Raw genomic sequence first — 22,471 nt, forward strand, 5'->3', positions numbered from 1 at the left:
ATCCTTGACTGAGTGGACTGTGTGGAGGCCGCTGTTCCTGAATTCCAGATCCTCTTTTTCACAGCCCCATGTGGAACCCAAGGACACAGCCGCCCTGCTGAAAGCAAGGCGGCCCATCCTTCGAGACCGTGACCTCGAGGCGGTGGCGCTCGGCCCTCTACCTCCGACGGGGGCGGGGGCCGCCCACCTCCAAGTCCCCAACCATGACCACCTCTGCGCTCCGACGCCAGGTGAAGAACATTGTTCACAACTACTCTGAGGCGGAGATCAAGGTGCGTGAGGCCACCAGCAATGACCCCTGGGGCCCGCCCAGTTCGCTCATGTCCGAGATTGCTGACCTGACCTTCAACACAGTGGCCTTTGCGGAGGTTATGGGTATGGTGTGGCGGCGACTCAATGACAGCGGTAAGAACTGGCGACACGTATACAAGGCTCTGACATTGTTGGACTACCTGCTCAAGACGGGCTCGGAGCGTGTGGCCCACCAATGCCGTGAGAACCTCTACACCATCCAGACTCTCAAGGACTTCCAGTATATTGACAGAGACGGCAAGGACCAGGGTGTCAATGTCCGTGAGAAGGTCAAACAGGTGATGGCCCTTCTCAAGGACGAGGAGCGCCTGCGACAAGAGCGAACCCATGCTCTCAAGACCAAAGAGCGAATGGCTCTGGAAGGCATGGGTATTGGCAGCGGGCAGCTGGGCTTCAGCCGCAGATCTCGGGGCTCCCCCTCTTCTTACACGTGTGAGTAGGCCCTGACGGTATGGCTTGGAGAGGGGGTGGTGGTGGTGGTGGCAGGCCAGCCACAGTCCTAGCTCTGCAACCGGGAGCCATGAGATAGTTCCAACCTCAGAAGGTGACTGGGAGGATCTATTCAGATAAGCAATGTAATGTGAAAAGCACAATGCCTGCATGTAGCAGGTGCTCGTGATTGAGGTGAAGTGATGATGTCATCGATGGCTTGCCCTTGTTATTAATTAAGCTCTTGAGAGGGTGGCTTGGAGGTCAAAATGCAGGCTCTGGAGTTGCATACCATTCATTCTGTTCCTTCCAAGCGGAGTGACTTGGGCAACCAGCTCTGTAAAACAGAGGTACAGCTCCTCCCTATATTGTTTGATCTGAGGAATGAATGAGAGACAGCCCGAGTGCCCTTGACCTTTTTACCCAGACACCTGACATTCTGTAAACCCCTGCCACTCGAGAGTATTGTCCTTGAAAACGAGGGTGGCCAATGTCGAAACATCCGTCCTGATGCCTCCCCAAAGTGGTAGAGGCCTTTGTGACCCGAGGAACAACAGAACGGCCCTCCTTCCATAAAGCTCCTGATGGACTGCTTGAGGCTCCGAGGCTGTGATTTTGTTTGATTGCTAGATCCCTTCCTCCTAATCCTTGTGACCCCAAACAGGCTAGGGTCCTATTGGAAGAGTTCAAAAGCTGAAGTCATGGACCTGCCTGAAGTCCTGACTTAGGACGATTGTCAGACCCCCCCTTGGATGATGTCTACTCCTTGTCAAGGTGGCCCTGGCATCTGGCAGTGCAGTGGAAAATACACAAAGGGGTGTCCAGGGTACTGCCTGGCTCACAAGTGCCTGACCAGCCAACCTCCTGGGGCTCACTCTGCAAGCCCCAGCGTCCTGGCAGGCAGAGGAACGTGGGGACTATGGGAACCGCTGTGCTCACAGACCCCACACTTGTTACAGCTGCTTCTTCGTCCCCGCGCTATGCTTCAGACCTGGAGCAGGCACGGCCGCAGACTTCTGGAGAAGAAGAATTGCAGCTGCAGCTGGCCTTGGCCATGAGCCGCGAAGAGGCCGAAAAGGTGAGACCTAAGACTGTACAGGGCGCCTGTGGAGGAAGGAAAGGGGTCTGGTGTCCACTAGCCTCCATTTGGGCCTTCCGCCCTGGACCTGGAGACCTACTCTCACTCCCAAGACAGCACAGAGCCTGTTGGTGTTCCTGGCTAGGTCCAGTCATGGACCCCACTCCCACAACCTTTGGTATTCTCAAGCAGGTCCCAGAAAGGGCGGCGTGTAGTTGGGGGTCTGTGGTGTATCTTAGGCGCCTGCTCTGTCTTTGTTAGGGAGAGAAGTGGGCTGACAGAAAACACTGGGTCTTTTGCTCCCCTCCCCCGAGTTGTCCTTTTGGAAGGATAAGCACAACACCTATGATACCTCCCGATTGTTGCAATTACCTCTGTGGATCCAGATAGAGCAGGCAGGAAACATTTATGCCTCTTATGTGGATGGCCTGTGGAAATTCTCAGGGCATCCAGAAGAAAAAGATGGGTGAGACCTGAGTCCGTACAGCGTGGCTGTTGGAGAAAGGAAAGGGCTTTGGCGCTCACTAGCTCCACTTGGGAGGCTGATTCTTTTGTTGTTGTTGTTGTTGTTGTTGTTGTTTTGTTTTGTTTTTTGTTTTTTTTTTTTTGTTTTTTTGTTTTTGTTTTTTTTTTGAGACAGGGTTTCTCTGTGTAGCCCTGGCTGTCCTGGAACTCACTCTGTAGACCAGGCTGGCCTCGAACTCAGAAATCCACTTGCCTCTGCCTCCCAAGTGCTGGCATTAAAGGTGTGTGCCACCACCGCCTGGCTGGGAGGCTGATTCTTAAGCTGCATTTCAGACCCAGGCAGGGAGACAGCCACCCTTTCAAAGCCCACGCCCTCGAGCAAGGGGGCATCACCATGCCATGCCTGGGCAAGACTGCGCTGGCCCTCTGGTGCGACCGCTGGGCCAAGTTCACTCCTCTCTTCCTCCCTCGCAGCCAGTCCCCCCAGCCTCCCGCAGGGACGAGGACCTGCAGCTACAGCTGGCTCTGAGCCTAAGCCGGCAAGAACATGAGAAGGTAGTATAGGGGTCACGGCCACCTCGGCCATAGGTGCTGACCGTGATTTGGTGCTGGTGAAGGCATTGGTGGCAGCTCTAGGGGGGCACTAATCGCTTCTCTGCTACGCTAACCTAGGTGCCTCCCACCTGCTCGCTGCTGACCCCAGGCAAGCTGCTCATGCCCTACCTGTTATTCTGCAGGGGGTGAGATCCTGGAAGGGAGAGGACTCTCCAGTGGCCAATGGCGCAGAAGCTGCTGGCCAACGTCGACGGGACAGAGAGCCCGAGAGAGAAGAGAGAAAGAATGAGGAGAAGCTGAAAACTAGTCAGGTAGAGAGTGGGCTGGCGAGTGCGGGCTGACCAGGATGGGGTGTGACTGAGTTGGCATCTGCGCAGTGTGCAGAGCAGAACGCAATACAAGCACTAGATGGGAAATGAAGGTGGCGGGAGCACAGCAGAGGCTGGGGACTGAGCTGAAGCAAAGTCACGATGGAGACTCCTTGGTCCTCCTGCCACTTAGTGACTTGGTATACTAGTGGCCTCAGTTTCCCTTTCTGCACAGTAGGTGTTCTGGACAGTTCCAGCTCTCAGCTTGTAGAATCATATATGCTGTGGGTCTGGCCTAGGAGCCGGTTCAAGCCCACAGTGCTGAAAATATCTCGTTCTCTCAGATTTATTTATTTATTTTATGTATATGAGTTCTGTAGCTATCTTCAGACACCCCGGAAGACCACTTCTGATCCCATTACAGATGGCTGTGAGCCACCATGTGGGCTGGGAATCAAACTCAAAACCTCTGGAAGAATAGTCAGTGCTCTTAACCATTCAGCCGTCTCTCCAGCCCCCATCTCGTTCTCTCAGAAGGGGCGCAGGTGGCCACTGGAAACAAGATGACCTTACATGCTATTCATATTGTCCCTGGGGCACCTCTCCATCCGTCCTCTCCATGTCTGTGGTGGCCATTTTCTCTTGGGCACTAGCTAGGGAAGCAGAGTCATTGAAAAAAAAAATTCTGTCTTGACTACCCCTTTCTGTTGGCCTGGGATCTACCCCAGCTCGGTCATTTCCTGGCTATATATAACTTCAGGCAAATGGCCTCCCCTCTCTGGGCTTCAACTAGTTGGTTCATCTGTAAAATAGGTACATTACCTACCTCACAGGGATGTTATGAAATGGGGCACTAGACAGATGAGGAAATGTTTTATAAATAGGAAATGCTGATCAGAGGTGAGGGGTCATTATAAGATGCTTGTAGAATGAAGAAAGGAGGGGGCTGAGCTGACTTCTGGCTACGGGTCAGGCCTCCCCTCCCTCCGGGCCCCACCCACTTCTGAGCCAAGGCTGCCTCTCCCCTCCACAGTCCTCCATCCTGGACTTGGCTGACATCTTCGCACCTGCCCCGGCCCTGCCTTCCACACACTGCTCTGCTGACCCATGGGACATCCCAGGTGGGCATGCAGGGCTTCAAGAGGCTCCCAGATTGGCCCCTAAGAGCCCTGCTTTCTTCCAGCCACTTGCTGGCAAAATAGCTCCTCTCCATAACTGAGGATCACTGTACTGCCTCTCGGATGGGACTTTAGGAATAAGGGCCAGGGGAGCACCCCTGCAGATCTTAGCCGAGCTGCCCTCACTGGGTATGCAAGCCCTGCCTGAAGCCTGCAGATCCAGGCTCCTGGGCTCGGTAAACATGGGCTTGGGAGTGCTGCTTGCTCCAAGTTAGCATCCTACTTGTGAAGCGGGTACCACACCACCCAACCTGGGCTGGGCAACCAACCGGGAAGGACCTTGAACAGAGGGTGGGGAGTGTTGGGATAACACGTGTGCTATCTCCTTCTCCTTTCCAGGTTTCAGGCTGAACACAGAGCCAAGTGGCTCCTCTTGGGGACCTTCTGCAGACCCGTGGTCTCCAGTTCCCTCTGGAAATGCCCTGTCCCGAAGCCAGCCTTGGGATTTGCTTCCTTCTCTTTCTTCCTCTGAGCCCTGGGGCAGGACCCCAGTGCTGCCTTCTGGACCTCCCCTCGCAGACCCCTGGGCACCAAGCTCCCCTACCCGCAAACTCCCCAGCACTGGCGCAGACCCATGGGGGGCCTCTGTGGAGACCTCTGACACCTCTGGTAAGTGGAGGGCATTGGGGTAAGAAGCTCAGGACTTCTAGGTCCCCTTCCTTTCAACCTGATAACAGTCTATGGACAGACCATTTCCCGCACCCATCCTTACACTTTCTTCTAGCTCACTCCATTTCCCTCTTTCTTCTGGCTAGCTCTAGGTGGTGCCTCGCCCTTCGACCCATTTGCCAAACCTCTAGAATCCACAGAACCCAAGGAAAGCCGGGACAGTGCCCAGGCCCTGCCCACGGGGAAGTCCTCCAGCCCTGTGGGTGAGCAAGAGGCCAGGGGATACAGCTGCTTGGTCTTGGAGAGACTCCAGGGGCGCCTCTGCCCTCTTCCTTCCCCACCACTAAAATGATCACCTCTCTTCTAGAGCTAGACCCATTTGGAGACCCCAGCCCCAGTTGCAAACAAAATGGCATGAAGGATCCTGAAGCCCTTGACCTGGGTGTGCTAGGAGAGGCGCTTACACCACAGCCAGAAAAGGAAGCGCGCCCCTGCCGGACTCCGGAGTCCTTCCTGGGCCCCTCTGCCTCTTCTTTGGTCAACTTGGACTCACTAGTCAAGGCACCACTGGCTGCAAGGACCCGGAATCCCTTCCTGACAGGTAGAACACTCTGGCCTGGTGTCTGGGACCCCACGGGACCGCCCCTCTCCCGCCATTGCCAAGTCCCTATCCTCTGTCCTCTCGTCCGCAGGTCTGGGTGCTCCGTCCCCCACTAACCCGTTTGGCGAGCAGGGCAGGCCGACCCTGAACCAGATGCGCACTGGCTCCCCTGCGCTGGGCCTGCCGCCTGGGGGACCCATCGGGGCGCCCTTGGGCTCTATGACCTACAGCACCTCCCTGCCCCTCCCGCTCAGCAGCGTGCCGGTCGGCGCGACTCTCCCCGCCTCGGTCAGCGTCTTCCCGCAAGCGGGAGCCTTTGCCCCGCCGCCAGCGAGCCTGCCTCAGCCACTGCTGCCCACGTCGGGCCCGATGGGGCCGCTGCCCCCGCAGGCTGGTACGAATCCCTTCCTCTGAGACGCTTCGGCGCCTGCGCGCGAGGCCCCGCCTCCTCGAGGGCGGATCCTGCCGGTTGAGCACTGATCTGTGGACCCCTGACACAGCTTGAAACCGAGCTAGGGACTGATCACATCTTGGGGACGAAGACTACACCCGTCTAATAAAGACTGGAATCTACGTCCTCAGCTCTTACCAAGTGGACTTTTTGAGGGGTGTGGCAACTGGATCAGGACCCCAGCACGTATTACCTGCAGAAGCAGAAACTCCTTGTCAATCTGAATTCCCTCATAGCCCTCTCAAGCCCCATTCCCCTTCCCTTTCGGCCTGGTGCCTCCCTTCCATGCTCTCTCACCCATTCAGACATTCGTCTGTCACACACAGGCTACTCCTAAAGGAAGGGGTGACAGCATTTGCTCATTCTTCGATGCGCTATGCACCCTAGGCAGAGAATTATACTTAATCATATTGCAGGGAGCCTTGGCGTTACTTCAGAGTTTGTAAGGCCCTACCGAAGCTGAATATGCAGTGCGCTCTGTCCAAAACTGGGTTAAGAATTTCAAAACAGAGTTGATGGACATGGTGACGCATACGAGTAATCCCAGCACTTAAGGGGGTGGAGGTAAGAGGCTCCTGAGTTCGAGACCAGCCTGGGCTCAACATTTTTTTTTTTAAGACAAGGCAGGAGAACAATAAACTAAAGATCCAAACCATCCTATAAGAGGTAGCACAGGCCTTCCTTACTATTCCTGTTTAATAGGCAACAGAAGCTTCCGAGAGGTACAGTGACATGCTCTAACTCACAAGGCTGGAGTAATATGGGGCTGGGACTCAGAGTCAGACAGTCTGGCTCCCTGGGGAAGATCAAGTTTAATTCAGCAAACACTGACTGACTGTCTTGGACAAAATGCAGGGCTCACCCAGGAGGAACCCATGGCTGAAACCCACATTTTCCAGGAGCTAGGAGGACAGAAAGGTAGTAGACAAGCCAGGAGCACTGGATATAGGTGCAGCACAGCCAGCCACAGCAAACCATCTTCTATCTGACTTGATCATCTTAAATCCAACTCTGCCCCAGCCCCTTTCACCAGGGCTGAAGAGAGCCACCTTGACCATCGGAGGTCTGGACCTCTGGAGGGTTGTTGCAGGGTTTAGGAAACCAAACACAGACAGCACCTGGACTTCTGCCTTGTGGGTTACCATGGTTACTCATGTGTGCCCAGGACCCAGGGTCTGACCTGGCGGGCAGTCTGGGTCTGGCTTTGCTCTCTTTGGGGTCACCAAGAGCATGTGGCCTTCCTCAGCCTGAAATGCCATAGTTAGAGGTGGCCCAATGTCACCGTCCTTCCTAGGTACATGGGCAGGAGCTGCTCTGATTGTAAGGGAAGGCAGCCACGGGGATGCTGCAGGTAGGAGGGGCAAGAGCAGCTACTTAAAAAATCCCGAGCCCAGCAAACTCTGCTCCAGGGCTGAACTTAATGATAATCGCTTGGTAATGAGTGGTTAGTGGCTCTTGAGTAAATGACGTCACCTCTCTGTCTATGCCTCTGCTTCCTTCTTTGCAAGAGCTCCTTCCTTGTGGGGTTGCTACGTGGTGCCCCCTGGCAGGTGACCATTCATCCCTGTCTGTCTTCTGCTTCACCAAAACTCAGAAGGTTCAATGCTCCTTGCCCGCTCCCTCCCCCCGCCACCCCCGCCCCACCCCGCTCTGCTGCCCACACCTCTGCCCCTCCTCCCCCGAGCCCCGAAGAACAGGTTGGTGGCCTTGCTTCCTGGAGTTATGAGGCTCACCTTCCTCCCCAAGGCTGGCACTGTGCTCTGCCCTGTCTGGGGCACTCCCCATTCCCAGCATGCCTTCCTCATGACTCAGCTCACACCCCAGTTCCATATTAACTCCCTGATCCCGGACCTCTCGCCCATGTTCATCCATGTCTCTACCATCACCCCAAATCCTTGGCACTCAAGACAGAGCTCCCTGTCTCCCCTGGGAACTGGAGCACTGGAGCATGTCTTATAGGGCAACCCCACCCCCCCAAGCCTGTTACCCCTATCCTCAGACTCAGGGTCAGGAATGCCATCTCTCCTCTAGACCTTCAATTCGCTTTCTTCCAGACTATGCCCGCGATGTACAGCCTCCTTGGCTTCATCTGTCTTGAAATCAAAGCCACTGTTTCGTTCTTTCCCATTTTTAGTTGGTGGGTTGCCTGCTCTCAGCCTGATGTCACTAGGACAGCACTTGCCAGGTCCAGCCCAAGGTCCAGCTTGCTAAAGCCAAAGGACCATTGACTTCTCTGTAGGTGCAGTCATTCTGTTTTTCTGCTCTCTCTCTTCCTCTCCCTCTTCCTGCCCCTCCCTGCCCCTCTTTCTCTGTGTGTGTGGGGGGTGGGGGTGGAGCTCAAGGAGAACCTCACATGTCATTTCTCAGGAACCTCTCACATTTTGAGGCAGGATTCCTTTTTACGTTTTAAAATTTTATTTTATGCGCATTGGTGTTGTGTCTGCATATGTTTGCACACCACATCCATGAGTCACAGTTGTAAGCCACCATCGAACAGGGGGTAGGGGGATTTAATGAGTCCTCTAGAAGGACAATCAGAGCTCTCAACTATCAGGCCATCTCTGCAGCCATGGACAGGGCTTCCTCTTAGCCTGGAACTTTGCCAAGTAGACCAGGCGAGGCGGCCATTGAGCTCCAGGCATCTGGTCTACCTCTGCCTCCTGTCTCATCATTTCTGAGGTCATGTTGTTGCTTTTGTGTTCTGTGAAATGAGCACTTTTATTGACTGAGCTAGCCTCCTGCCCCTCCCCCACCTTATTTTAGATGACGTCTTTCTTTGCAGCTCAAGTTGGCCTTGAACCCATGCTCTTTCAGTCTCTGTCTTCAGCCTCATCTCTCTCCTTAGCTTCCTAGGTACTGAGATGTAAAGGTGCGTCTCACCATGCCTAGCTGCGCTTAAGATCCCCAAGGCTCTGCTTCCAGGATGCTACAGTGTCTGAATGTGTGCATGGGTCCTGCTTGCCTATGTTGTCAAGATTCAAGGTGTATGGGCCTGAGCTCTCTGCTCTCAGTGGGCTGTTTTCTCAAAAGCGTTCCACATAGAAACTCCTTTCCTCTTTCCCAAGAGCCTTCCTTCTGATCATCAAGCCCCTACTCCCTCCATTCTACATGCACATCTCAAAGGTATTCAGAGCAACAGGTCCAAAAAAGACCTCAACCTCTTACGGTTCCACCCTCTTCAGAGCAAGGGCTTACCTTCTTATGTTGACTCTGACACCCCTCTCCTCAAAGTCCCTTCCTCTGCAGTTCCCCGCCCCCAGCCCCTGTTAGCCTCCTGTCTCCCATGTGCTGCCATGACCCCCTCGCTAGCCCTGCTTCCATTCTTCCCCCCTTTCTAAGAGGCTGCTGTCCTGATTAAAATAGGCTGGGCGGCATTAGCTCATTTCTTTGATCCCAGCACTCGGGGAGACAGAGACAGTGGATCTCTGGGGCCAACTTGGTCTACAGAACAGGTTCTAGGACAGCCAGGGCTACACAGAGAAACCTTGTCTTGGGGATGGGGTTGGGAAGCCAAAATATTAACTATTAAGCAAACAAACAAGCCAGGTGGTGGTGGCGGCGGCAGCGCACGCCTGTAATCCCAGAACTCTAGGAGGCAGAGGCAGGTGGATTTCTGAGTTTGAGGCCAGCCTGGTCTACAGAGTGAGTTCCAGGACAGCCAGGGCTACACAGAGAAACCCTGTCTCAAAAAAAGCCAAAAAACAAACAAACAAACAAACAAACAAACAATAAGACAGTCAAGTTCTTCAGCAGCGTTCTTCTTCCTTCATTAGGAACTCCCTTTCCCTGATGATTGCTACTGAGGCATGTGCACCGTGTATAAGGCCCTGGGTTCTATCCCCAGCAATGCCTCCTCCTCAGAGTTCACCTCCTGTCTCAGACCTAGTCCTGCCCGCTCCTCTAACTCCCCTTGCTGGCTAGCTTTATATCAACTTGACCCAAGCTAAACTGATTTGAGGAATCTCAACTGAGGAGATGTGTCCCCCCAGCTAGACGGGCTTGTGGACGAGCCTGTGGTGCATTTTCTTCGTGGATAGTTGATGTCTGAGGGCCCAGCTCACTGTCGTGAGCAGTGCCTGCCATCCCTGGGTTGGCGGTCCTGCGTGCTAGAAGGCGGCAGGCTGAGCAAGCCATGGAGAGCGAGCCTGTAAGTGGTGTTCCTCTGTGACTTCTGCTCCAGTTCCTGTCCCCAGATTCCTGCTTGAATTCCAGCCCTGACTTCCCTCTGATGATGGACACAGGATTGTGATGTGGAAGTATAAAATTAAATAAACCCCTTTCTCCTCAAGTTGCTTTTGGTCATGGTGTTTTGTCCCAGCAATGGCAAACTAAGCCAGCTCCTAGCCACATTCGTTACCTGTGTTTTTTCTCTGCCCTTCAGCTGTGCTAGCCTTCTGATGTTCTTCAGTACCAACACCCTCACCTGCCACAGGACCTTTACACATGCTTTTCCTGCTGCTACTTCTCTCACTCCCTGCATTCTCTCTCATTCTTTATAGCTACCACTCAAGTAGAATTTCCTCAGCAGAGCTTCCCTCCCTGTCCCTTCTACTGGATCGAGTAAGGACATATCCCCATGACAGTGTCATTCATTATTCAGGGAAGGCTTCCCAGAGTGGGTGGGTTCTGAGGAGGATAGGTAGCTTGAATCAAGCAAATTTGCTGGTCGATCAAATCCTTCGACGGGAGCCTTATCTCTTGCTTGTAAAGGGGGAAAGAGCTAGGCAAAAAAGTATTGGATGCTCTGAGGGTCACTCCTCCTGCCAGCACTTTAAATGGAACCCAGCTTATTTTACTCGAATTTTAGGCGCTGGGACGGTTGGATCTTCAAAGGCACGGAAGGTCTGTATTTCCGCGCTCTACCGCCGAGCGGCGCTCGGAGACCAGCCACAGGGCCGGAGACTTGGCGAGGACCGGGCTCCGGGTCCGCCCTTCCGCAGCCTACCGCCCGAATTGGAGCAGCTATACTGAGGAGTGTGGGACTGTCTGGACCCCAACTTCCGGTCGCCCCACTGTGGGGCTGGGCCCTGGCGCTAGCCGCAGGTATGAGCTAGTCTCTGTAATATGCCTGGCGCCTGCCGGGGTGTCCCTCAGTCCGCCTTTCAGGCATGGTCTGCGGTGTCTGCTCTGATCCCCCAGCAGGAAGGCTCCATCTCTACTACCCCCTCCCTTCTTATCTGCTGCAGGGTTAGTTCAGGCTAGCTCTTTGACTACCTTAACACCGCCGCTAGGAAGCCTTTCTAGAATGATGGGCTGTCCACAAATCCCTTTCTTGAAGCACCCTGCATCCTGTCACAGACTCATGTTGCTGCACTGGCTTATTATTTAGCTGCGTTTCCAGGCTGAACTCCCTAAGACAGGCCTATTTGATCCCTGAGTGGTTCCTCCAGCCCTCTCCCTCTCCTCCTCCCTCTCCTTCTTTCTCCTCTCTCTTCCCCTCTTTCCCTCTCCCTCCCTCTCCCTGCTCTGTGTGTGTGTGTGTATGTGTGTGTGTCGTGTGTGTGTGTGTGTGTGTGTGTGTGTGTCTAGTGTAAGACTTGGTCCTTCAGAATGTTCTGCTTGAAGCTCTTGGCTAAGTGGTCCCTGTCCACTTTCTGGATGTCCCTAACCCGGTCCAGACCCGGACCCAATTCCTCTTGACCTGTCTAGACACCGGCAGTAGCCACTTTCCAGGTCAACCACATGCATGCTAGAGATGCCTGCGGTGCAAGCACCCAGGGAGGGGCCCTCCATGGGCGATAGAACAGAGCAGGATGGACCATTCTACTCATTATGACCCTCTCTGACCTCACAGATACCCTTCCTACCACCAGGCCCGAGTAGCTGGGGGAGACTAACCTGGCAGGGAGCCCCCAATGAGCCACCATTCCCCACCACCCCCAAAACATAAGGGGGAGCACAAAGGCCACGGTCTCCCCCGTGGTTCAGAAAGGTGGGCTGGATCGGGAGTTGGGAGTCTTCGAGGCTGGGTGACCGTTGAGCTGATTTGGGTGGGAAAAGGGGAAAGGGGGGGTCTTCATTTGTGTGACCCATCTGCCCACATCAGGGGCAGCTCCTCCCGGGACAAGGACCGAAGTGCTGCGGTTAGTAGTTCAGTGCCCATGCCTGCTGGAGGCAAGTCAAGTCGGACTAACTGTCCCCCACCTGCGCCGCCGCAGAAGACTGCCAATCGCCTGATCAATGAGAAATCTCCGTACCTCTTACAGCATGCCTACAACCCGGTGGATTGGTGAGCGCTGTCCCCGGGTTTCCCTTGAAGCGTCTGGGGTCCCTGATCCTCCGAGACTCTAGGCTACTGAGTGATGTCTCTTCCTGTTGGGTCTAGGTACCCCTGGGGGCAGGAAGCCTTCGACAAGGCCAAAAAGGAAAACAAGCCGATTTTTCTCTCAGGTATACACCCATCGTTCGGGGAATGGGGTTCGGTGACAGACAGAGGGTTGGGGCGGGGTCCCGGGGGACCTCTCTGCCCTCCTGTCCTTCTTCTCTCCTAGTGGGGTACTCTACCTGTCACTGGTGCCACATGATGGAGGAGGAATCCTTCCAGAATGAAGAGATAGGGAACTTGCTGAACGAGAACTTTGTCTGTGTGATGGTGGACCGAGAGGAGCGGCCAGACATAGACAAAGTGTACATGACTTTTGTGCAGGTGAGCCACCTCGATGGCAGTCTTGTCACACCTGCGCACAGCAGCTCCCCTGACCCTGGTCCACCCTCTTTCAGGCCACCAGTAGTGGAGGAGGCTGGCCAATGAATGTGTGGCTGACCCCCAGCCTCCAGCCATTTGTTGGGGGCACCTACTTCCCGCCAGAGGATGGTTTGACTCGAGTTGGCTTCCGAACAGTGTTGACGAGAATCTGTGATCAGGTGGGTGGATGTCAGGGAGGGAAGGTGTCTCGGTGCCAGCTGAGGGGCCATAGCCCCGCCCCACGGCCCCCACCCATGTATACTGACTTCTACATGTGTGTGTGTGTCTGTGTGTGTGCTCACCTCCTGTAGTGGAAACAGAACAAGAACACCCTTCTGGAAAACAGTCAGCGTGTCACCACAGCCCTGCTGGCCCGATCTGAGATCAGCGTGGGTGACAGACAACTTCCGCCCTCTGCAGCCACCATGAACAGCCGCTGCTTCCAGCAGTTGGATGAGGGCTATGATGAGGAATACGGTGGCTTTGCTGAGGCCCCCAAGTTTCCCACACCTGGTCAGTGACCTCTGACCCTGACCTATATAATGACCATCTAACTTAGTTAAGCCACCCAGTGCCTTTAGTCTCTCTTGTCGTCTGTGTAACTTTCCGGTCCCCTGTGGGCTAATGATATTCTGTGTCCTCTAAGTGGATGGTAGAAGTTCCAGTCTTCCAGCCTGACAGACAGAGACTGATTGGGCAGAGTCTGCCTGGCCTTCTCACCCTCTCCTTCCTGCTCCACAGTGATCCTGAACTTCCTGTTCTCCTATTGGCTCAGTCACCGGCTCACCCAGGACGGCTCCCGAGCCCAGCAGATGGCTTTGCACACCCTGAAGATGATGGCCAACGGAGGCATCCGGGATCATGTGGGGCAGGTGAGGGCAGGCCAGCTTCCCTGGAGGGGCAGCAGGCCTAGTGACAGAGGCTGAGATCCGTCTGGCCTAACCCCCTGCCTGACACAGGGCTTTCACCGCTACTCCACGGACCGACAGTGGCACATTCCTCACTTTGAGAAGATGCTCTACGACCAGGCTCAGCTCTCGGTGGTCTACTGCCAGGCCTTCCAGGTGACTTTTGCCTCTTACCCCAATCCTGGCTGCCAGGCCCAAGGCCTTCCAGGTAACTGTGGCTTCCTCTTAATTTCAACCCATAATTCCTCCTCACGCTCTGGATACCTGGGCTTCTCCTCCACTCCATCCCACCCACTTTCCTGGGAGAATATCCTCTAGGAACCTGAGCCCCCCTTCTCCCCCCACCCCTCCACCCCTCCAGGGACCTTTATTTACAACCTCCATCCCCCACAGATCTCTGGCGATGAATTCTACTCTGATGTCGCCAAAGGCATCCTGCAGTATGTGACCCGGAGTCTGAGCCATCGGGTGTGTGTCCATTGAGGCAGGCGTACCTGGGTGCACAAGGGCTTGAGGTCTCCATGGCCTTTGGGATGGTGACCAGCCAACTCTCCTATCCCCACAGTCTGGAGGCTTCTACAGTGCAGAGGATGCTGATTCTCCCCCAGAGCGAGGCATGAAGCCCCAAGAGGGTGCTTTCTATGTGTGGACAGTCAAAGAGGTCCAACAGTTGCTCCCAGAGCCTGTGGGAGGCGCCAGTGAGCCGCTGACCTCAGGCCAGCTTCTAATGAAGCATTATGGACTCAGTGAAGCAGGCAACATCAGTTCCGCTCAGGTGAGGACTTTTGCAGACACAGAGAAGGACCCCAAGCCCACCAAGTACATGGGCTCCTTGGGACCGAGACTGTTTTCCTCAGGATGTCAACGGGGAGCTGCAGGGCCGGAATGTCCTGACGGTGCGGTATTCACTCGAGCTGACTGCAGCCCGCTATGGCCTGGAGGTGGAGGCTGTGAGGGCGTTACTTAACACAGGGCTGGAGAAGCTCTTCCAGGCCCGGAAACATCGGCCCAAAGCACACCTGGACAACAAGATGCTGGCCGCCTGGAACGGTGGGGTGACCCTCTCTGAACATTCATTCCATTTGCTAAGCCCCTTCTTGTCTACCCATTCTTTCTTCATAGACCTTTTAAATTTTGATTTAGAAATGAATAAAGGGAGATTTGGAGAGTCTAAGTAATCTGCCCGGGCTTGGCACTTGGAGCCTCAGGGATGGGGTGGGGTAGGGTGGGGTGGGGTGGGGTAGGGTGGGGTGGGGTGGGGTGTCCCAGGAGAGCTCTGGTTGACCTCTTACCATCTCTGATCTCTCTTTTCTCCAGGTTTAATGGTGTCTGGCTTTGCTGTGACGGGGGCTGTCCTGGGTATGGAGAAGTTAGTCGCCCAGGCCACCAATGGTGCCAAATTTCTTAAGCGGCACATGTTTGATGTGTCCAGCGGCCGCCTGAAGAGGATGTGCTATGCTGGCTCGGGAGGAACTGTGGAGCAAAGGTGGGGGAGGGGGCTGGGCAGACCAAGAGGCCATTTCCTTGGGTGATTCTAGCCCTGCTCTGCCCCTTCAGTTGACTGATCTGTCACCACCCTGCACACTCAACACTCATGGGTTCATTGACTCTTTGGCCAAATGGGCTAATGTAGCCACAAGAGACATGGCTATGGAGGAGTAACCAAAAGGAAATTTCCTCTCTGCACTCCGGGGCCTGTCCTCAGACTTCCTTCTCTCCTGTACCCTTAGCAACCCGCCGTGCTGGGGTTTCCTGGAAGACTATGCCTTCGTGGTGCGGGGCCTGCTGGACCTGTACGAGGCCTCACAGGAGAGCTCTTGGCTTGAGTGGGCTCTGCGCTTGCAGGACATACAAGACAAGCTCTTCTGGGACCCCCGAGGCGGTGGCTACTTCTGCAGTGAGGCTGAGCTGGGGACAGACCTGCCTCTTCGCCTGAAGGATGGTCAGTGCTAGCCCTGGACCCTGGGTTTGGGCAGGACAGGGTATTCCAGAGGAAGCTACTGTGTACTTTTGCAGTAAACAGCTCGTGTGGGGCTGCTGGCTTCATGTCTTTATGTGACTTTGGAGGTCTCCTGAGACTCCTGAACCTGCTTCTTAATATGCGCATGCATGTTAGTGGCTCCCATAGTTCCTCAGAGTTGATGGCGAGGTCGTTCTAGCTTTCCTGTGAGCATGCAGGGGCATCTGGAATCCACTAATTTCAACTTGTGACAGGTGTCAACCAAGAGGATCTGAGTCGTCAGGGAGGCACTTGGGAGAGGATTTAGGCAGAGGAGACAGTTTGATGAGAGAGCCCTAGGGATTAGGCTGAGTGTGGATGACAGAGACCAGGAGTGGCGTGAGAGGAGGTGCGGATGCTGGGACAAGGAAATGAGGGCTCAGGGTGCTGAGAGGGTCTGGCCTGCTCTGGCTTGAATGTAAAGCAGCCGTTGTGACTGTTGTAGATATGAGTAGAAACAGGGAAATCAAGGTGACACATTAAGAGGAAGCTGGGTTTTTAGTCTTCGAAGTACTGTTGAAAGCAGCCAGAGGTAGCCCATGAGATGAGGGGACAGGGAAGGATTGCGGGCTGTTCAGGCAGTAGGCCAGCAGGATATGTAGGTGAATTAGAAGAGTTGAAGGACTTGAATGATGCCTCTCTGGCCCTGGCAGTCGATACCTAGACAAGGACATCAGCAGTGAGGCAGGTGACCTGAATACCCACAGCTCAGCAGGAAAGAGGGGCTTTAAAAAAAATCAGACCAGCACCACATGAACATCATGTTATTCCTGGTTCCCATTACCCAGCTTGAGTCTCAGAGCAGGGCCTGAAAGCCGATGGCCACCTCTCTCATACCTCCTCCTATCCCTTGCAGACCAGGATGGCGCAGAGCCCAGTGCCAACTCTGTGTCGGCCCACAACCTCCTTCGGTTGCATGGCTTCACTGGCCACAAGGATTGGATGGACAAGTGTGTGTGCCTGTTGACGGCCTTCTCTGAGCGCATGCGCCGTGTCCCCGTGGCCTTGCCCGAGATGGTCCGTACCCTCTCAGCTCAGCAGCAGACTCTGAAGCAGGTAGGGAGGTGGGAATATGTGGACTGAGACCCAGGCCAGGAGGGAAGCCGGTGATGTATCAGGGTGTGGTAGCCTGGTGTGGTGAATGGCGTTCCAGGGCTGCCCCCAAAGCTCACTTATACAAGCAGGGGTCTCTGCTCTGTGGAATGAAGGTGTCTGTGTGAATGAAGGTGGTATCAGAGGACACGGCCTGTGAAGGCTTGTCACTGGGCTGTTTGCATATAAATGCAAAATGAAAAAATGAAGAGGTGGGGTTCCTGGTGGTCTGATGGCTGGTGAAATGTTTCCCTGTAAGGTTCTGCATGTCAATCTGATTATGTCTGTTCCTTTGTGCTGTATTGCTGTGTCAACTCTTTTGAACACACACACACACACACACACACACACAGACACACACACACACACACACACACACTATTTTTCAGGATTGTATGCTGCTGTGGGCCAGAGTATTTGCCTCAGGGTTTGCCTGTAAATATCTGTGTGTGCCTCTGTGGGTGTATGTTTGTGTGTATTTTTGTGTGTCACCTACTTCTATGGGCATCTACTATGTGTGTATGTAATTATGCTTCTTTGTGTGTTGTGTGCCATCCAGTCTCTCAAGTCTCCTGGACACCCCGCCCTGTATTTGTATGTATGTCCACCACAATGTATGGCATTGCATACTAATGTGCATTCCTGGTGTGTGTGTGTGTGTGTGTGTGTGTGTGTGTGTGTTTGTACTTGCGGAACATTAAGTCTGATGAATCCTCCTGATGGATGAGGTGAGTCCCTTCTGGGCCGGTGGAGGGAGGATGAGGAAGCTCTGGGAGGTTCGGGGCTTAGATTCTCCCTTCCTGACATGGAGTGATTTTTCCTGTACTGGCCAGATCGTGATCTGTGGAGACCCCCAGGCTAAGGACACCAAGGCCCTGCTGCAGTGTGTCCACTCCATCTACGTCCCTAACAAGGTGCACATCCCTGAAGACCTGCGTTCACACTCTACCTCTCTCACCTTGCCTCTCCCTACTCAGCTCCCAACATCCGTCCTTTTGGAAAATTTGGGGGAAGAGGTCATTTCCCACTGGGCTCTGCAAAGACCAGTACCCTCTCCCAGGTGACACTTTGTGCTCTGCCACTGTCCCAGGTGCTCATTCTGGCTGATGGAGACCCATCGAGCTTCGTGTCCCGTCAGCTTCCCTTCCTGAGCAGCCTCCGACGAGTAGAAGACAGGGCCACAGTCTACATATTTGAGAACCAAGCCTGCTCCATGCCTATCACCGATCCCTGTGAATTACGAAAGCTCCTACACCAATGACTGCCCAGAACTCTTTGAGCTGGGCCAGAAGGCAGAATTTTCCAACTGAGCAGAGACTCAGGCCTTGAGAGGCTAATGCCAAACCTGTAGCCACCCCTGGGTACCCTACCTCCAGGTGATCACAGCCATCTTTGTGGCTCCCCCATGGGCACCTACTCACCATGAAATAAACCTAAAAGTGTCCCGTGGTGATTTTGGGATCTTAGCCTCTTTTGTAAGGGAGGGCCTGGTTCTAGCCTGGGAACAGTAGCCTGGGAACAACAGCCTTTCCTCTGAGAGTCCGCAGATGACTCTTTTCTCTTCTCTTCTTGCTCTGTCACCTCCATTGATCGGGTCACTAGACTGATCTTGCCTCTGTCCACAATTAGTAAGCTTGAATAAAACAGAATCAGTGGACCAAAACCAAGTGTAAGAACCAGGGTGAGGACAAGGTGTATACTAACTCTGGATTGGGAAGCCCCTGCCAGGAAATGGCCTGCGATTTTTCTCCTTGTCCCTTTATTTAAAGCTAGGAAAGGGACTGGGACTCAGTATAGACTTTATTATTTAACAGAAAGATATTGAATTAACATTAATTAATATTTGCATGCAATGTAGTGTGCTGTGGAAACTGCAAGTCTCAGGGCTAAGACTTTTCTCTGAGGGTACCCATCCAAGCCCAGCATCACTGCAGGAGGTCCTGTTCTGCCTCTTCCTGCAGGACACCCTGGGAACAGGCTCTCTTGCATGTGCAACATCTGTTGTGTTGTAAGCCCTTCCCCAATTCGATCTGACTCCTGCTACAGAGGAAGCTGGCACCTGTCCTCTGAATGTCGAGAGATGATCTTAAATCTCACCCTTGGCAAACAAATCTTCACAGAAGGCCCCACATAGCCACCATCCAGGAAGGAGGCGTGGAGACACGCTCAGAACAAGAAGGTGTAGACCACTAATAGGTTTGTGAGATTGCTTAGAAACAGTCCTTTTGAGGTCTACTGAGTTTGAGTATCATCCTAACCTCCAAGCCAAACATCACAGATAGCCAGAAGAAGCTGTCAGAGAGACTAAGAAGAATGGATGGGGATGGGGGGCTGTTAGGGGGATGTCACTAGCAGGGAGCAGGTAAGAAACTAGAGGCACAGGATTGTCACATATGCATACCTACCCATGGTCACTGGGACCAGAGTTGTCTCAGTCTGGGCAGAGGGCCCTTGGTGCAAGCCACCAGCCCATCTGGAGGGGATTAGTACTCTGGCCAATGAGGTCAGCTGGCGTCTTTCTTACTGGAGCCCACTCGGCCTTGCCAACAAGTCAAAGACTGGACACGTGGAGCCTGGCTTGAGGGCAGCAGGAAGGGAAAAGTACGACATGGTGAGACACAGGTGGCCTTTTTGGCAACCCTAACACTGGATTTGGAACCGTCTGGGCAGTTCGTGTAGCCCGCTTGCCTCTGTGGTCCCACCGACTCTCGTGAATGAAGCGGCGAAGCGGGGACCTTCTAGGGATGGCTGTTGAAGGGCCAGAGTTGGTGGGAGTCTAGCCTGACACCCCTGAGCATGCCAGCTTCTCCCTGGGATCTTCAGAAGGACAACAAAGATCACTGGGGCTGCTGCTTGCCAGGAGGTGGAGACACAGCTATGGAGGAGTATGCATTTGGTGTTTTCTTCCACCTGCCTGCCTTTCGCATCTCTCATTTCCCCTCTGCTATAGAGAAGGAACAGGGCTGTGACATCTTGTAAATAGATTCGGAGGAAGGAATTCTCCCAGGAAGGCTGGGCTTTCCAACATGCAGGCTTAATATGACCCTTACTGGATGTGGAGCTGATTTAAAAGTCCCACAACATCTCTTCCTCTTGGCAGGTGTCATCTTACCCTCCTCCTCTAGGTCCCTCTTCTGTCAGCAGGACCACATTGGGGCAGCTAGGGCCTAGGCTCACAGTACTCATGACTTCTTGACTTGGGAATTATCATTTCATTTCCCTGAGCCCCAGATTCTGTAACTGAGAAATGGCAGTTTCAGTTCCCAGAGATATGGGGTGACCAAATGGGATGGTTGAAGCACCTCAAGTAAAGAGTACCACAGATGGGTGATTTAGTTTGTTCTTAAGGGAACCAGCATGGGAGGGGCAAGGGCCAGAAAGCTGCTGGAGCCTGGAGAGGCTTGCTGAGCAAGGCACACAGGAGACACTCTAGCAAACTCGGAAGAAAGTTTGGACCATATAGGTCTAACTTGGTGGATAAATAGGGGCACAAATAAAGGATTTTTTTTCCTTCATCTCCCTCTTACTGGTCTGAAATCATTCATTGAAAAAAATTTTAATAAGTGTCCATTATGTATCAAAGGCTAGGCTAGGATGTGTGACAGGGAACACAGCCGAGGGAGAGAGAGAGAGACATCTCCAGTCACCCATCATCCCTGCCCAGGCTCTGCGCTGCGCTGCGTGGTTTCCCACCTTTGACTGGGTCAGTACTAAAGACCTGCAGACAGGAAGGAGTGGTGCCAGAACTGAGCCCTGGAGCAGTGGAGTGCAAAACTTCCTATCTTTTGCCTTTGTCCTCCCTTCCCCCACCCAGGCAGCAGCAGATAGGGTCCCCTGATGCTCTAGGCTGTCCTAGATGGCAAATCTTCCTCAGGTTGCAAACCCAGGGAAGTAGGTCTTGATTTCTCCAGCTGGTGCCTGCTTGTCTCTTTTCTTGGTATGTTCCAGAACAGGGTAGCCCTGAGATGAAGAGGTAGAGCCTCTGACCACTGGAGAACTGTGAGACTGGCTAAGCCTCTGGCCTCCCATAGCCCCCTGCTTTAGAGATTGAGCTATGAGACTCCCCACCTCGGAGGCCAATTGGAAGGCTTCAAGATGGTGGTCAGAAGGGCAAGCCCATGGGCTGGAGAGATGGCTCAGTGGTTAAGAGCACTGACTGCTCTTCTAGAGGTCCTGAGTTCAATTCCCAGCAACCACATGGTGGTTCACAACCATCTGTAATAAGATCTGACTCCCTCGTCTGGTGCTGTCTGAAGATAGTGACAGTGTACTCATAGAAACAAAATAAATAAATATTTAAAAAAAAAAAAAAGAAGGGCAAGCCCATCTGCTAGACTGAGGATACACAGGAGGGAGGAAAGGTGTCAGTCAGACTCTAAAAGCAAGCCATAAATAGTTCCTCTATCCCAGAAGAGGCCCGAGTTCAAGACTGGCGCCTCACACACGGAATGAGAGCAGAGACTCCCTCCAGGAGAAACAGGCACTTAGGGGATATGCTCATTAGCATGAAATGCAAATAGGCCTGGCCTCATTTGCACAACTCGATGCTGGGATTTGGCAAAAGGGCAACCAGGAAGGTGACAGCGCGGCAGCAGCTCTGCCCTCTTCACCCGGTCTTGGCAACTGGCCGGAGTGGGAGCTGACACGGCCCCAAACCCATGTCAGGGTGCCAGGAGGCCTCTGGAGGATGTGTGGGTGGTGCAATGTTGTCAGGGAAGAACGCCTGGGAATCGGGGGCTGCAGGAGGTGATCCAGTCCATTCCTCAGCTTTTCCGCAGTGGCTTGTGCCATTCCTGAGTCTACCAGGATTACGGAACCTGTCGTTCCATCGTATACATCCTACGCAGATTGTAGAGACGTTTTCCCTGCGTCTAACATAAACGCTTCCCACCCCCCTCCCCATCACGTTCAGAATTCCGGTGGCGCTCGGTTCTCTGGCACCCACAGCCTTTTGGAGGCTGTGAGAATATGGATCGACTGAGCCCCCGAACCTAGGGAGATGAGGCTGGGCAAAAGCCGGGGTCTCCATTTGCAGTGTACGTGCCTGGGAAGGACACAAGCGTCAACACCACTCCCAGTACAGTGGTGAGGAAGAGTAACTCCAGGAAGCATTTATCTCTCAGAGACTTCTCTTAAGACATATTGGGAATCAAGGGGAGAAACTGAGGCACAGAGTGGAGTTTTGCAGGATGAAGTTGGTAAAGCTCAGCTCTAGGTGTCATTCCTTACAAACAACATTCGAGGCCCACGGTGGCCTTCGCAGGCTGTTCCCATTTTGGGGCTGCAGGTGATCCAGGCTCTGCAGTTTGGTGCCACGCCTGGAGGCTATGCTTTTCCAACATGAAGCCCCTGAAAGGAGTCTCCAGCCTTCAGAGATCTCTAGAAGAGGAGGTGCCGCTCAGAGCATCAGTGAGAAGACCCGTGGGTTAGGGTTAGGCCAGGTCAACATCTTAGAAGTGGACTAGGGATCCAGACCACGCCCACTTCTACCTTTCTAGCCACGCCCATTTCCCCCAAAACAGACCCCCTTCCAGCCTGAACACCAGACTCTTCTTCCCTTTCCCCAGTCTGACTCCCAGGTTCAAGCAGAGGGTGGGTTATCAACCAGGTGAAGAGTCGGATGTAGCTGTGGGATCCTACACACCCCTAACTCCTGTGAGTCCTGTCTCCCTTCTTTTCCAGTTCTGCTTAGACCTAAATTCTGACTTCTGGCGTCTGTCCAATTTGAGGGTCCTGGACAAAAGACGTCAGAGGCCCGTAGGGCTACCCCAGGACTCGATGCCAAATACTTTGATTTCTCG

The 22,471-nt window shown here is 53.8% G+C and overlaps 2 protein-coding genes across 4 annotated transcripts; both read left to right on the forward strand.

Annotated features, from left to right (window-relative positions):
* The first annotated feature begins 203 nt into the window (after positions 1 to 203).
* Positions 204 to 6,108, forward strand: Epn3 (epsin 3). Of its 3 annotated transcripts, none has more exons than XM_052196379.1 (9): positions 204 to 744; positions 1,701 to 1,819; positions 2,759 to 2,839; positions 3,022 to 3,150; positions 4,181 to 4,268; positions 4,665 to 4,934; positions 5,081 to 5,197; positions 5,302 to 5,535; positions 5,627 to 6,108. In XM_052196379.1, exons 1-9 carry the CDS (start codon positions 204 to 206, stop codon positions 5,947 to 5,949), a joined length of 1,902 nt encoding a protein of 633 aa, XP_052052339.1. In that variant the 3' UTR covers positions 5,950 to 6,108. The 3 variants fall into 3 exon arrangements, with proteins under 3 accessions (XP_052052339.1, XP_052052340.1, XP_052052341.1); XM_052196380.1 differs by having other exon boundaries at positions 5,087 to 5,197; XM_052196381.1 differs by lacking the exon at positions 2,759 to 2,839.
* Positions 6,109 to 10,939: 4,831 nt separating this feature from the next.
* Positions 10,940 to 18,108, forward strand: Spata20 (spermatogenesis associated 20). Its single transcript, XM_052195453.1, has 16 exons — positions 10,940 to 11,029; positions 12,033 to 12,215; positions 12,312 to 12,376; positions 12,478 to 12,632; positions 12,707 to 12,850; positions 12,983 to 13,184; positions 13,413 to 13,543; positions 13,631 to 13,735; positions 13,973 to 14,047; positions 14,145 to 14,354; positions 14,437 to 14,629; positions 14,897 to 15,065; positions 15,310 to 15,521; positions 16,435 to 16,634; positions 17,504 to 17,584; positions 17,761 to 18,108. The coding sequence occupies exons 2-16, from the start codon at positions 12,088 to 12,090 to the stop codon at positions 17,929 to 17,931; spliced, it is 2,241 nt and encodes a 746-aa protein (XP_052051413.1). The 5' UTR covers positions 10,940 to 11,029; positions 12,033 to 12,087; the 3' UTR covers positions 17,932 to 18,108.
* Positions 18,109 to 22,471: the final 4,363 nt, after the last annotated feature.

The sequence above is a fragment of the Apodemus sylvaticus genome, chromosome 10 (assembly GCF_947179515.1).
Source record: "Apodemus sylvaticus chromosome 10, mApoSyl1.1, whole genome shotgun sequence".
In the NCBI taxonomy this organism is placed as follows: Eukaryota; Metazoa; Chordata; class Mammalia; order Rodentia; family Muridae; genus Apodemus; species Apodemus sylvaticus.